Source organism: Apus apus, chromosome 9 (genome assembly GCF_020740795.1).
Source record: "Apus apus isolate bApuApu2 chromosome 9, bApuApu2.pri.cur, whole genome shotgun sequence".
Lineage (NCBI taxonomy): Eukaryota > Metazoa > Chordata > Aves > Apodiformes > Apodidae > Apus > Apus apus.
In genome coordinates this window covers 8145180-8160008 of record NC_067290.1, presented here as the reverse complement: position 1 = coordinate 8160008, position 14829 = coordinate 8145180, and the positions used below count along the sequence as shown (strand labels likewise).

Sequence of the window (14829 nt, the reverse complement as noted above, 5' to 3'; positions counted from 1 at the left end):
CGGGACGGCCCGGGGAGCCCTGAGGAGGCGGGCGCGGCCGGTCCCGGTGCGGGGCGGCTCCGGCTTCTTCTGCGGCTTCTCCGCGGTGCTACCCGGGGAGGGCAGGAAGCTCAAGATGTCGAGGAACGTAAGTGCTGTTCCGGCCGGTGCTGCTGTTGCTCCGCGCTGCTTGTGGCGGTCCCTCGGGCCGGTCCTTTCCCGCTCCGGCCGCTCGGCACGGCGGCCTGTCCGAGGCGGGAGGCCCTGGGCAGCGCCCGGTGCGGCGGAGGGGCCGCTGCCACATCCCGCCCGGCATCTCTAGATGAGCCAGAGGAGCCTCACCTCCTCCCTTGGCTGCGTGTGCGAATCTGAAGTTACTTCTTGCCTATTCCCCCCCCCAGGAGTGCTGGTGTAGATAAGCCCTTGGGCTTTTGTGCTTTAATGTGGCGTGGGCTAGGGCAGCAATAGCAATTTTGTTGTAAACTGTCTCTTCTTGTTGCAATGATTTGGAAGTATGCAGGCACTTTTCCGCGGTGAGGTAAAACGCAGCGCGTTATTTATAGCTGTGTTTTAGCTGGTCTGGAATTCTGGTGTTACTCAATTTGCCGTGGCCTGAATACAGGGTGTGGACAGCAAGGAGGGAACCTAGAGACGGGCTGAAGAAGGCGTGAGGGAGCGTGTGAAACCGCTGTAATAGAAATTGTTCTTTTCCATTAGGCTTGAGTTTTATTTCCTGACTTATTTCTGGTGTCAAAAGTGTGATGAGGCATTTAATACGCGTGAGAAAGTTTTGGTGCAAGGCAAGAGGTGCTGCTCTGTAGAGCAGCAGTATTAACAAAGCTAAAATGCTTATTTTTAAGCAGACTGCCTTCCCCTTTCACACCAATATTGCATTTTTGGTTTATCTCCAACAGTTCTCTGAAACTGGCAGCAGAAGAGAACATGTTAAAATCACAAGCGAGTCCAAGCCAGGGTTCCTGGAGAGGCTCAGTGAGACTTCTGGAGGCATGCTGATGGGACTTGTGACATTTCTTCTGTCTTTCTATCTTCTTTTTACCAATGAAGTAAGTGAAATACTACCAGTGTTACACACAGTTTTAAAAAGTCACAGCTGAGGTGACATTCAACTAATTTGCATTTATAGGCTTACTAAAATGATCATGTTAAAGCTGTATTATTTCATGCATGAGAAGAAGACCTTATCTTTGTGTTCTACCAGCAGAGTAAAATCACTGAGCCATAGATAGTCTTTCTGTAGAACTGAGTGTGGTATAGATAGTGGCAATGTGTGATGAGAGTTGAAGCACACCATAACATGATGGTAAAGTAGGGAAAACTTCTGCCAAGTAGTTTTATAGGTCTGTGGAAAAGGACCATAACTGGCATAATTTTTTCAGCTATTCCTGAGCAATGTACAAGATGAGATGAAGAGCAATATCTTTGGACCCTTGCAGGAATAATCTATGTGTATTTGAGGAGCTTACTCAACGTTAATGGTCCTGCTGCATGAGTAAGAAGTACTGCCCAAACTGTGTCAAACACAGGGGGAGGGAGTGCAGAAGTACATGGTTGTTCAAGAGAATATGCCTTGAGGCTGAATACACAAGCATTCCTTGAGGTCTTCAAATCACTTGTCTGCTAACCTTTTTCACAAAATACTGCTGTGCCATTGATTCTCCACAACTTAATTTTGCATTTCTTGATTGCAGGGACGAGCTCTAAGAACAGCCCAGTCTCTTGATGAGGGACTTTCTCTTGTCATCCCTCTTGATAGTATCCACAGTGTGTCTCAGCAGAATGAAGGGAGATTGGTGCACTTAGCTGGTGCTCTGAGTACACATAAGGTAAATTAAATAGTATATTGAAGATATGACTATTTCAAGCTTAGAGGGAAGGAAAAGGTTTTGTCAGTTGAAATTATGTTTGATATCCAGGGAGAGGACCTGTAGCTTTTCTCCTTTTCTGTAAGCATTGCCAGCTACCACCCAAATTTTTGTTCTTGGCCTGGAATCCGGGAAATACTGTACAGCTTTGGTCTCCCTACTCCCAGGCAATATGCTGCTTCTGGCTGTGTTTACCTTTCCTCTGCCTTTGGTGGATAATTTTAGTTCCCCTTTGTAGAGGGAACCTGTTGTGTGTTCATGATACTGTAAAGTCTTCAGGCTCTTGCAGTACAGAGGCTCTGCATGTTCTGACTTTTCAGTAGTGATGACATTTCCTGTGCATTGCAGAAGCACGTACACAGCACAGACAGCACAGTACCTTCCAGCAAAATAAAATCTCCCCTGGTTTAAACACTCCTAGTTTCATCTGGGATAGAGTTAACTTTCCTCCTACTAGCTGATACAATAGTGTCTTTTGGATTTAGAATAACATTTAGAATTACACCAAGTCAATGACTTCAGCTTCTCATATTACCCTGCCAGTGAGGAGATGGGGGCACACAAGAAGCTGGGAGGGGCCACAGCCTGGACAACTGACCCAGGGTGCCAGAGGGATATTCCATACCATAGAACAACATGCTGAGCAGTTAAACTGGGGGATCTGGCCAAGGGGGAAGCCAGCTGCTCAGGGACTGGCTGGGCATTGGTCAGTTGCTGGTGAGCAGTTGCATTGTGCATCACTTTTTTCATATACTCTTTTATAATAATTATTATTTTCATTTCATTTTCTGTCCTTTTAAATTGTCTTTACCTCAACCCAAGAGTTTTACTATTTTTTTTTTTTCTTGCCCAGTTTTCTTCCCCATCCCACTGAGGCAGGGGGACAGTGAGCGAGTGGCTGTGTGGTACTTAGTTGCCAGCTGGATTAAACCAGGACAAACACTTAAGCCTGTGTGCCATTACCTAGCAGTTCTGGTTTATTCTTCACTGTGACAATCATTTTTGATGGAGATTCTTTAGGTCAGGTTGATCAAAGATACAAAGAGATGCTCTTTTTTATCTTTTGTAACTTTTATACTATAGTCAACTGTGTGTGACATAATGCTAGCTATGTACGGTCAAGTGTGTACATGGGTTTGATACCAAAAGTATAGTGTTAGAGTCTGTGAGGTATAGCTTTTATACTGACTTGTGTTTTCCTTATTTTTTAAATAGCCTTTGTTTGATCCCAGCTATGGGCTCTCCATCCACGCTGTCAAACTTAAACGTAATGTGGAAATGTATCAGTGGGTAGAATATGAAGAGTCCAAGTAAGTGAAAGTAATCTATTCATAAAGTAATTTATTCATAAAGCTGTTGCATTGACAAGAGCCCAATTTTTCTTTCCTATCACTACCCCCAAAGAAAAAAAACCAGCTCCTTAAGGTAGGAGAATTCTAGAGCTCTTGGGTTTTTTTAGAGTCATTTTAATTTCCTTGGAGATGTCAGGTCTTGTAGATGGTCACTGCTGCAGAATTTGCATCTGACAACATTTGAATAACAGCCAAGGCCTTTTATCAAGTGCTTCCACTTCCTCATTTTGTATAACTTCATATAATGTTTTTTGGCCTCCCTGCTGCAGCTTGGTTGGGGTTTTTTTAGATTTCCCAAAGGGGTTTTGACTTTTGTTAGAAAAGTAGGTGAACCCAACAATTTCTATTAGGAATTATAGAGTAAATTCTCATAAGCCCATTGACCCAAAAACTAGTTTGTTGATACCTACAGCCTGACATACATTAGAATATTTCAAAGCAACTGAAAAAAACCAGTTATATCCAATTTAATGTAGAAAGCAGATTATTTGCTCAGACTTGTGGACACTTGAGACTTTTGGCAATCTCTTAAATCTCTTAATTTCTTTGGTACTTCATAGGTGTGTGAATTAAAGCACTTCATTAAACCAAGACACAATTTCTTTATTTTTAATAGACTCTGCTACCCTTATCCTTAATAATCAAAAGCCAACATTAATCTGTAACTGCCAAAGTAAAGTGCAAATTTTAGTTGCTTGAGAGACACTCAGAATACTTTATAATAGGCAATATTGTAGTCTAGGTATCTTTTCAAGGGAATTTACAAAACTGTAATGAGATGTTAGCTACTCTGCTAATAGTTGCAAACACAAGAGGGAAAATGTTTCTGTTAATCATAATAATTCCCCTGACAGTAGTATAAAAGTTATTAGCTGTTATGTAAGTCTGACATTCCAAATGTCTTTTGTGTCTGAAAAAAAAAAAGTCAGAGATTGTGAAGGTGTGAAAAATAACTTCTCAGTTTTAACATGCTTGTGGTACAGCATCTGTAAGAGACTTGCTGATTTAGCTCAGCTTGTGTCACTATCTTTAATACTTGATGTTCTACATCAATCTAGCCAACACCTTGTTGGCAACATGGGAATAAAAGGGTTGTGGCTTTTTAGCATCATGTGTAGTTTTCTCCTTTTACAGAGAATCTGTGTCTTCAGAAGAGGTACTTCAGAGAAGAGTTAGTTGACTTGTAAAGATATGTTTGTGTTGCCAGTGAGCTGTCTGTGCATTTCATTTGTTAAGTGTATTCTGCCCTGAGCAAGGGTGTGCGTGTACTGTTTTGGTTCTCATCCCACCTCTTTTCTCTGCAGGGAATATGAAGAGAATGGTGAGATTAAGAAAGAGACAAAGTATTCATACAGTAAGTTGATCAACAGAAAGTCCCTTTTCTTTTATGCATGTGACTTTGGGCTTTCATGTGTGTGTTTTGATTTTTGTTGTAAATCCTGTATTTTCTTGTTGGTAAAGGAAGCAAAGGAATGTGAAGAAATAAGCAAAAATTCTGTTTCCTAAACAAATGTCAGGGCCTCCTTTTCTTGGCATAACTGAGGTGAAAGCAGGTTTGCTGTTAACAACTACTACAGAAGAATCTAAGTCTTGTCTTAGAACTGCCAAAGGTTCAGAGCAGCATCCAAGGATAGGATGCTCCAGAGATAAGGTCCTCAGGAGATGGGCAGAGGTGGCAGTGTGTTAAAAGCTACACCTGAGATTACTTTTCAGAATTGGAATAACTGGACATTGTCAGGTATGAGCAGAAGAAAATAGACAAGGAAGAACAGTGTAGCTCCAGTCTGTAAGACAGCCAGTTGAGAGTCTGTTTACGTGTTGATACCAGCTAATGAAAACCACCAACACCTTCTGATGTGCTCTGTGGCTTTTGCCAAATGCTATTTTGGCAGGAGCATTATTCTGGCAGAAAAATACTGTGAGTCATCGTATATATCTGGAGATTAGTCTCTGTGTGTTATTTATCTCTGATTAAAGCACATGGATGTGAAACGTGGGTGTGCAGCAGTTTCTGGGTGTGATCATAAAAGCACCCCAGCTCCATGAAGCATCTGCAGCAGGCAGATGCATAAGGAGTGAAGCTGATGGTTGTGAGCTGTGAAAAACAGACTTATAGTAGCAGGGAACAAAACACAGTGCCATTTAAAACACCAACAAAAAACAACTGACCTCTCAAGACTGATGGATTCTGTCCAGTGAAAGTGTCTATCACTGGATGTGGTGGGTGAGCTTTGACTGGCAGCCAAGGGCCCTCACAGGTGCTTGCTTACTCTCCCTCGGTGGGACTAATGAAGAGATTTGGAAGAAGAGGAATGAGAGCACCTGTAGGTTGAAATAAAGATAGAGATTGCTTACCAATTTTACCATTGTGGGCTAACCAGACTCGGGGAAAATTAACTTCATTTATTGTCAATTAAAATAGATATTTGATTACTGATTCAGGTGTTGAGTAAACATATTTGCTCTCACCCTTTCCCAAGCACAACTTCACTCCAGATCCTCTCCTTCATGGAAGTAGAGCAAGCTATATTTAATATAGAAGCTGCTCAAAAAAGGGACTCTAGTTTTGTAGGAGTTACAAGGAATCTACTGGAGTCTGTTCTGGAGATTCAAGAAGGCTGCTGTGGCCAGAACAAAGGCAGCATTATGCGTTTTTGACAGTGGTACATACAGATACCATTTCTATCTGTTCCCTGAGTGCAATGAAATCTGCTAGTTCCAGCAAAGCTTGCAGCCTTTCCTCACAAAACCAGATTATTCCCAAAGAGTGGAGTGAGGAATCAAAGCCTGGTCATGGAAGATGCCAACAGCAAATCCCCCACTGTGCAAAGTTCAGATACAATTTTATCCTTGAAATCCATTTTTTTTTTCCTAAATCCTGCCATTCCTTATTAATATGCCAGAAGGATGAATTGAAGTATCAGTACAGACTATCACATACATACCTTGATGTAAACAGTATTGCTAGAAGTGTAACTTAGAACTGATTAATTGATTGAGACGTGTCTTTTGTAACTAAAATCTGAGGTGCAGTTTTTCATGTTTTCTTCTCAACCTTCATATGCTTTTCTTTAGATACGGAATGGAAATCAGAAATTGTGAACAGCAGAAACTTTGATCGAGAAATTGGACACAAAAACCCCAGGTAATTTACCATCTAGCACAGTCACTCTAGATTCTGACCGAACATGAGCAAAGAGGGAGGCTAATGGACTCATCTTTGTGATGCAGTGAAGTAGATGGAACCTTGGTCTTTGGTATTTGGGAGAACTAAGGCACAGAGAAACTGAAGATCAGTCCAAAGCTGCCTGGTGGAACTAGAATTAAGTTATGCATTAGTAATGGCTGGATGTCAGGCTGTTATTATATTATCTCTGGACCATGTGGTCTTCATGTAGGAGAACTTGAATGGGTTCCTTTCTGACTTCTGTTGTCTGTTAGTGCAGTCTATTACTAATTCGTTTCTCTATTCCAAGTACAGGGCTAGCATAGCAGCCATCCCATGAGCTTGTCATACCACTTGCTGCTTTCTAAGCTAGCATGGATGAGCTCACAGGCTTATTTGTGGCAATCACCCAGAAATAATTTGTTTCTTGTATCTCTCATCTGCAGCATTGTAGTTACACAACAGCATGCCATTTTTAATGCTAAGTTTTAGCTTTTGTGTCATTCTCACAGCACCTGCTGGGTTCCTTAGGATGCAGGATGCCATCTGGCAAAAACCACAATGTGTGAGTGAAAAGTAGAGCCAGAGAGATAGTAGGAACAGGATTTCAACAAAACTTTGAAATTTGCAAAATCTCCAGAACTTTGTTTTGGTTTTGTGAGCCTATGCAAATACAGTGTCCTTTATTTGGAAGTACTGCTTCAGGAGGGAGAGCAAGGATCTATGTGTTTTTTTATTATAAGTCTCAGCTAGCAGACTAGTTTAGATGAGAGATAATAGACAAAAGGATGCACAGATAACATACCTGCTTTATCTCCTCTCCATGCAAATTTTGTTAATGAAAATTCTCCAAGCCTTCTCCAGTAAATGCAAATCTCCACTTGAGAGCAAGAAACATGTTTGATTTAGTGCTATTGTAGTACATAACTTAAAAAGTGCTGTGGCTGAGAACTTTTCATCTGAGTTGCGTTGGTACAAACCATGGAGACTGAGCATACTGTGGTGGATCCTTTCCTGAGACAACACAGTGTATACAGACATGCTGAACTTTAGAATTCATTCCTAGCATTGATGAGACTCTATTTTAAGTGTGTACAATATGCCTTCCTCCCTCCATCCATCTTACCTTTTCGTGCAACTTAGGCATTTGTGAAAACAGAATCTGTTCTTTAGTGCCAAGGAGATTCCAGGACTACTACTTATGAGAATGAAGTCTGTAAGCATTCTTGAGTTTGGGATTTAATTAACTTGGACATGATATAGAAGTACCTTTATATGGAGAAGGTTTATGATCTAGGTTTCTTAATTTGGCAGATAAGTTGTAGCAGTTGACAGCGGACGCTAAATCAATTCAGGTGAGAAATAAAGTGCACTTATGAGCATAGTTAAATGTTGCAGGAATTAATCTAGGAACGTAGTTGATTCATTGTCACTAGAACCTCTGTATCACCACTGAACAGCTTCCAAAGGGTTGAACTTTGTTTCAACCCATTATAAGTTTGGTACAGAAAAAACTAGTGAAATTCTAGTGAATGGAAGGTCAGGCCAGGGGATCAGACAGTCATATCTTGTCTTAATTTATTTTAATGGCTCCAGCACTGTGAAGTCTGGACACAGTTTCTTGATAGATTTGTTTTCACAGCATGACAGCCATTTAGCCCCGAGTTTCTCCTGAGGTTTGACACAGCACCTTTTATGTGCTTGTGTGAGCTGGCACAGGCAGGATGCAGGAACAACCACAAAACCACAGATGAAATGCCAGGAGGAAATTTATTTTTGTTACCTCATCAGCCTGGGGATCCCCAAAGCAGCACCCGGGAAGAGGCACACAGGTGGGGACACAGATGAGTTCAGTCCTTGCTAGAGGATCATTGAACCTGCTGTTTCCATCTGTATTTCCAGGATTGAGTTTACCACGGTGCTTTGATCTAACTCATGGCAGGACAACAATCTCCAGTATGTTTGATAGAGTGTCTCTAACTCTATTACAGGCCTATGTTTTATCTAAACACAGATGTTCTACTTGTGTAACACACAAAGCTAAACAGCAATTAGTGTGATATATGTGGTTTTCTACAACTCATCTGCAGGTCACTTGAGCATGTTTATAATCCTGTCCACCTTCCGTTATTTTCCTGTACGTTATGTAGTTCCAAGAGTTTGGTTGTAATTCTGAGACTAACTGGGAACTCTCTCTGTTCCCCAGTGCCATGGCTGTGGAGTCTTTCACTGCAGTTTCACCTGTCGTCCAGGTTGGCAGCTTTGTTCTCTCCAAGGGTAAGGACTGTTTTGTACTGGCTCTGTGCCTGCTGGTGCAGCAGCAGCAGACTTTGGTGCTTTCCACAATGGCAGTCATTTCAGGTGTTGATCAGGAAGCCAGCCAGCAAATCGACTGTTCCAAGTTAGACACTGGACCTGAGCTTGATTCTTTATTCTGCTTAGGTCTTGTGGAGAAAATTGATGACTTCAAGCAGTTGAGTTTGTCAAACCTGGAGGATCCACATGCTGATGTCACCCGAGGAGGAGATTACTTTTACCACAGCGATAACCCCAGGCGTCCAGAAGTAAGATGAGAAAGATAAACCCAGGCAGTGATTACTGTTATGTGAAAAAGAAAGTTGGGGTGTGTCCCATTTTTATTTAAATATGTAGAAATTAGAGTGCAGACCATCACTTAGGATGAGAACCTTAATACAGTCCTTCAGCAAGAGTGCTTCACTTGCAGGGAGCTTCTGATCCTGCAAGCTTTGTCTTCCATTTTCTTGAGTCTGCTGTGCTTTTAAATGGAAAGACATGGGATAGTGCTGGGTTCTACCTGTGTCTTGCTCTACTGAACAGAGTACATTGAAATAGCTTGTTGTCAGCTTGTGCTGCCTGCCCTCATCTGCCAAAAGATTGAAATGACAAGGGATGAACGTAGGAGCTCATTGGTGTTCATGTGCTCCTTCAGCTAAATCAGAGTGGGTACTGCAGAACAGCATTTGAGTTACCCTATTTTGGCTATCCGGCCTGAAGGAAGTACAGGAACAGCTTGGAAATCTTTCTGGATATCCTTTTGCTTGACATAAACATTCAGAAAGTGTTGATACATAAAAGGTGTTCCCATGCAGAGTTGTTTTTCCTTAGTAAATAAATATTTCTTGACTTCCAGTATTCTCTTGTTTGTAGGTAGGCGACCTTCGTGTCTCATTCTTCTATGCAGGTCTGAGTGGAGATGACCCCCATTTGGGCTCTGCTGATAAGGTGAGTCTTTAGCTGTTTCTTTGTTTTGCAGACTCTGTTCCCAACTCAGTAACCAGTAAATCCTTTTTCCCTTTCTTCCAAGGTGACTGTGATTGCTCGTCAGCGAGGTGATCAACTGGTTCCATATCACACCAAATCTGGAGATGTCCTGCAGATTCTCTACCTTGGAGATCTCTCTGTGGAGGTGAGAGATCACACTGTACTAGTGGAGGGTTAAAACTGGAGATGGTAGTGCAGAAGCAGCAGGGAAATAAGCTGTCATTCTCCTTCAGATCTGCTGTGGAGGAGGAGGTAGTGGATGGTAAGCTTTGGCTGTTCTCTCTCCTTTTTCTGGGACCATGTGTGATATCCTGTGTTTGCCTTCCAGGTTTCTGCATGTTCTTTGTGTTGCAGCAAAATTCTGTCCTTCACCCAATAGCAGGACACAATTTGGCTAGAGTTATTCCTGATGGGTTTTGGTTTATTTTTAAAAAGAAGCTAAGTGTGTGTGTGTATATATATTTTTTTTATTATTATTTTTATTTTAAAATCCCCTTGTGTGGCTTGTGACTGCTGAACACCCCTTGCTTTAGAGGCTGTTTCTGTACCTTCTCATTTTGTTTTTATTTGCTCTTTGGTAGTTTTCCATTTACATAAGCAAGCACACACTTTTGGAAAGGTTGTATATAAAAATTGTAAAAATTAGGCTTTAATTAAACTGTAAGAGTAGTCCTTTCTTCAGCTTCTAAGAACAGGAGTTTAGGCTTGTTTGAAATGTTTATTGCTCTTCTGGCTGGGAAAGAACCTTCAGGCAGAGCATTATACTCCAATAAATCCTACATGCTCCAGCAATTTGATGATTCATTTATTCCTTTTAGTAAGTTTATTTTCATTAATGATTTTTTCATGCCCTGCTGCAAAAATCCCAGGTGTCTAGAATTTAAAGGAGCTCCTAAAAGCAGTTAAAAAGGCCTTTGTTTTGAGTTGAAACAGAGTAGCAGTAGAATTAGCTCTCTGCTGTGAGCTCTGAATCTTCATTAGATTGAATTTCAGTTCATTGGAAATTAACTCACTACAAATGAGTAATTTGTAGAGTACTTGTATGTACAAGTAATCAATCAGTCATACACATCTTTTCCCATTAAGTGCTTTGTTATCTCTTAGCCCTCTTCATGTGTCTGTTTTATGGAGCCAGAGGGGGACACAACCCATTCTGAAAAAACTCTCACTCAGAATTCTTGCAAATAGATGCTTTACTTTGCAAAATCTACACATAGCTTTAATCTTTTTTTTCCCCTGAATGCTGCTCACTTTCTTTCATGTACCTGTTCTTCGGCCATCAGTGTGTAGTGTTGCCTTTTCCTCTTCCTCCAAACATAGTGAAGTCAGATCATTCCTCCTTTAATTACATTTACTTAATTATGTCTTGTTTTCCACAGTAATGTTGAATGTATCCATTTGCAGCAAAAACCTGTGTGCTTTCTGCCAGTTGCTACAGTGTGTTGAATGGTGCTTGGCTGGCTGTCTTAGTTTAGAGAAATGCTGGTTTCCCTTGTGCTGCACTTTGGAATCTCATGTCGTGTGCTGCAGTACTGCATAAAAGGCCCTGCAGAATGAGCTGCAGTGTGTCTTATAGAAGAGAACTTGTACTCCTAAACTGCTTTTGGGTCTCATTTGCTCATAATACACTGGAATCAAGAGGATCCCAAAAGAAACTGGGAAACAGGCTGCATGTAATGGTGTTTGCTTTCAGGAGGTGTTTCAGAAAGAGCATGAGAGTAACACCATGAAGACCTGGGCCCTCCGTGCAGCAGGCTGGCTGTCCATGTTTGTGGGCATCAGCCTAATGACCCGAATCTTTCACACTTTGGGTAAGTTTTTGTTGTTTGTTTTTTTTTACGGAAGTGTAAAAAGTACTTAGAAATAGGATCATAATCCCTAGAGAGATCTTTTCTTGCTCCCATATGCATTTAATTAATGTTGAGGTCATGAGGAATTTGGTTTGAACTCGGATTGAATTTGATCTGAAAGTTACTGTAGGCAATTGCAGGTGAACAGGATCCCAGAACTGGATAGCTGCTTTGTGAACATTAAAAGAAAATATGCAAATATCTATTGCCAGTCTCAGAAGATCCCAGCCCAGTGCTTATTACTAAACTCGGAAGCTGAAGCACACGGGCTGATTCTTTCAAGTCTAACTCAAGGTGCTGCTTTCTACACCACCAGTCTTCCCCCCAACAGGTCTTAATTAGTAGTTGGATAGTAACATGCCTTTGTGTTTGGTTGTTGTACATTGCAGTGAACAAACAGCAAGGAAACCTTTCATTTATCCTTTTAAAGTAGAAAAATGCTGGAATAAAAACTTACAGAAAAGCAGGACAGTGCCTCAAACTTGTATGAACTTCAGACATCAAAGCTGTCATCTGCTTTGTAGCTGTGAACATTTTTTTATATATATTTATCTACATACATGTTGCTGCAAGATGTATTGTTGCCAGAAATTAGTTTTTGTGCTAGCATATTGTATCAGTTGCCCTAGATTTATTCCATAGCTGCAAGGCTATCTCTGCCTCTTAAGCCTTGGACAAGACTTTAGACTTAATTTTTGATTACTTCCTGTCTAAAGAGATCAGGATACCATTGCCTTATATTTAGTTGTCGCTTAATTATCAAAAGCCTTGAGGATACTTTGCTGAAATGCCTCATCCAGTGCTCTTGATAAATAATTTGAGTCTGCCTTTGGATTGCAATATTTAGTGTGCAAATCCTAGGTGTGAATAAGACTTCTTTTTAAACAGTCATCTTGTCAACTACTTTATTCCTTGTTTCATTCTTTCTGCAGTGGACTGGTTTCCTGTGGTCAGAGACCTGGTTAACATTGGATTAAAAGCATTTGCCTTCTGTGTAGCCAGCTCACTGTCCCTGCTGACCATCTCCATTGGCTGGCTCTTCTACCGCCCTCTCTGGGCTTTGCTCATCGGGTTGCTCTCTGTCGTTCCCATTGTGGTTGCAAGATCTCGTGTTCCACCAAAGAAGCAGCAGTGAGAAGGAGGTGGTGAGGTTTTGTGTTGAGTCCTTGTCAGAAACTTCTCAAGTGCATTTCTGTCCCAGGCACTGCGGCATGCTTCCAGCCTATCACAGTTCAGCAATGTGCACCACGAGTTGGAGAGGGCATCTGGATGTGGTTGTTGATACATGTTATCTATGGAAAATATGACTATAGGATGCTGTTTGTGGGAAGTCAGTGGCATTGACATTGGGGAAAGAAGCATTTTGGAGTGTCTGTAGTCCTTGTAATTGAGTGAACAAGCAGATTTGTACCTCTTACCAGTTATTAATTCCCCAGTTCAAAAACTGGCAAGTCCTCAGTGCCAGCTGGGACACCTTGTGTAATATGGAATAAGTGCCACCTTCAGCATATGGGCAGTGATTAGGTATCCATAGGAAATATGTGTCTGACAAATCCTGTCTCTGCTGCCTTTTCTTACATGCACAGGCATCTATCGTATACACTTCTTTGGCATTTGGAAGTGTATGTGTTCAAAAGGGAAAACACACCTTAGTCAAATTTCATACAAAACCTTTATAAATATATGCTTTTGGACTGAGGATTTTCAAAGTAACTTGAAATAATGAGTGGCCAGGTTAGCAGTGCTCTGAGGTAGGACAGATTTTTTAGAAAGCATGGATTTCCCTCAGCTTTTTGGAAGGCTCTGAAGTTGTTCTTGGTTAAGCATCCAAAATGGTAGCGTGGACTGTACAATTTCAGAAATTTAACCTCAAATTGCGTTTAGGGGGAAACTGGGAGGTTTAAAATGAAACCTGTTGCCTTGAAACAAAATCAACTTCTATAATTGAATATGTATTCTTGGAAATATTTGGGATTTTTTTTTTCTGTGTATACTGTCACTTTGAGTTTCACTCTGTGAGGACAATGAACGCACTCAATGAAGTTCAAGTAATGAAACCAGTTTTGCCTGATAGATTTCATATATTTTAGTAGCCTAAATTTTGAGCTTTGTTAGAGGAATGTCTTCTTGTAGTGTTGTGATGGCTCATGTTTACATATTTATGCTGTAACCAGTACTTGAGATTAGAGACTAGCTTGCTCTGTTTTTAAGTCTCTCTCCACCTAGCTAGTCTGGCTTCCAGATGTGCCCCTACACTACAATATGTTGTTTTTCCTGTAAGTATTCATGATTCAGTTAAAAAATAATGTCTTTGTGAAATCCAGTTAGGACCATCAGGAGAAATGTGTTCCCTTGTAACAAAGGAACTTCACTTGAATGTACGTACGAGCAAACGTTAGCTACACTTGGTACTGAAAGAGAGAACTGAGTTATAATGAATACATTTTTTAAGAAGTGGTAATTACTTTATTAGAATTAGCCGTAATTCTTCTAGTATTTGAACATTGTGAATTCAGTCTCCTGGCTCGTTTCTGCTGGTAAAGGCAGCAGTGAGCCAGAGGTTATAGGAAGTGCTCGTGGTCTCGCGTGCGCAGCCGACGTGTGTTGGCAATGCTGGGTGATCTTCCTGCTGCCCCCAACACCAGCTTTTGCTGCATCCATTAAGAATTGCACCCCACTGAGAAAAAGTGTTGGACTGCTATTTTACCAGTACTGCAGGAAACTAACCAGCATTACTGTATTAGAGATGAAAATACAATTTTCTACAGAAGTGCTGAGCTTTTGTATATTTAATAAAGTACAGTTTTCAAAAGGTTGGTCTGTGGGCTTTTTTATTACCTTTAAGCATTGAGTGCATGTTTCATGTTCAGTTTGTAGTTCCACGTGAAATAGTTTTCTATTGCTGGTTGAGATAAAGGTGCAGTTGGGGTTTGTTTAGCATGCAAATACTTCCCCATTTTGGGAAGCAAATTCCTAATACCAGCATAGCTGCTATCTGGTCTATATACTTGTTATGGGATGAAAGGGCGATTCCAGCCTGCTGTGGTTTTACTCCGTTACTGAAGTAATAGTTAATGTCCTTGCCTCTTTAAGATTATTTGAAAAATAAGATGGTTCAATCTGACTGGATGAGATGGAAAGTTTGACTTTTGCATTCAACAGCTTAAAATACTTTTGTCAGACACACTAGTGTGCACAGGAATGGTGCACAATAAAGTAAGGCTCTTCTCCCAGACAGGAGCTTCGTGTTTCCCAGGCCAGGCGTGCTGGTGGAGCCAAGGCTTGCTTTCATTGCAGGTACACAAACTTTTCCATAG

General features: G+C 41.1%; 1 protein-coding gene across 1 annotated transcript; it reads left to right on the top strand.

Moving 5' to 3' along the window:
- Nucleotides 1-7: 7 nt before the first annotated feature.
- TMEM43 (transmembrane protein 43) lies at nucleotides 8-14324 on the top strand. Its single transcript, XM_051627691.1, has 12 exons — nucleotides 8-127; nucleotides 894-1043; nucleotides 1689-1823; nucleotides 3078-3172; nucleotides 4519-4568; nucleotides 6290-6359; nucleotides 8587-8657; nucleotides 8823-8944; nucleotides 9549-9623; nucleotides 9706-9807; nucleotides 11356-11473; nucleotides 12445-14324. The coding sequence occupies exons 1-12, from the start codon at nucleotides 116-118 to the stop codon at nucleotides 12645-12647; spliced, it is 1203 nt and encodes a 400-aa protein (XP_051483651.1). The 5' UTR covers nucleotides 8-115; the 3' UTR covers nucleotides 12648-14324.
- The last annotated feature ends 505 nt before the right edge of the window (nucleotides 14325-14829 follow it).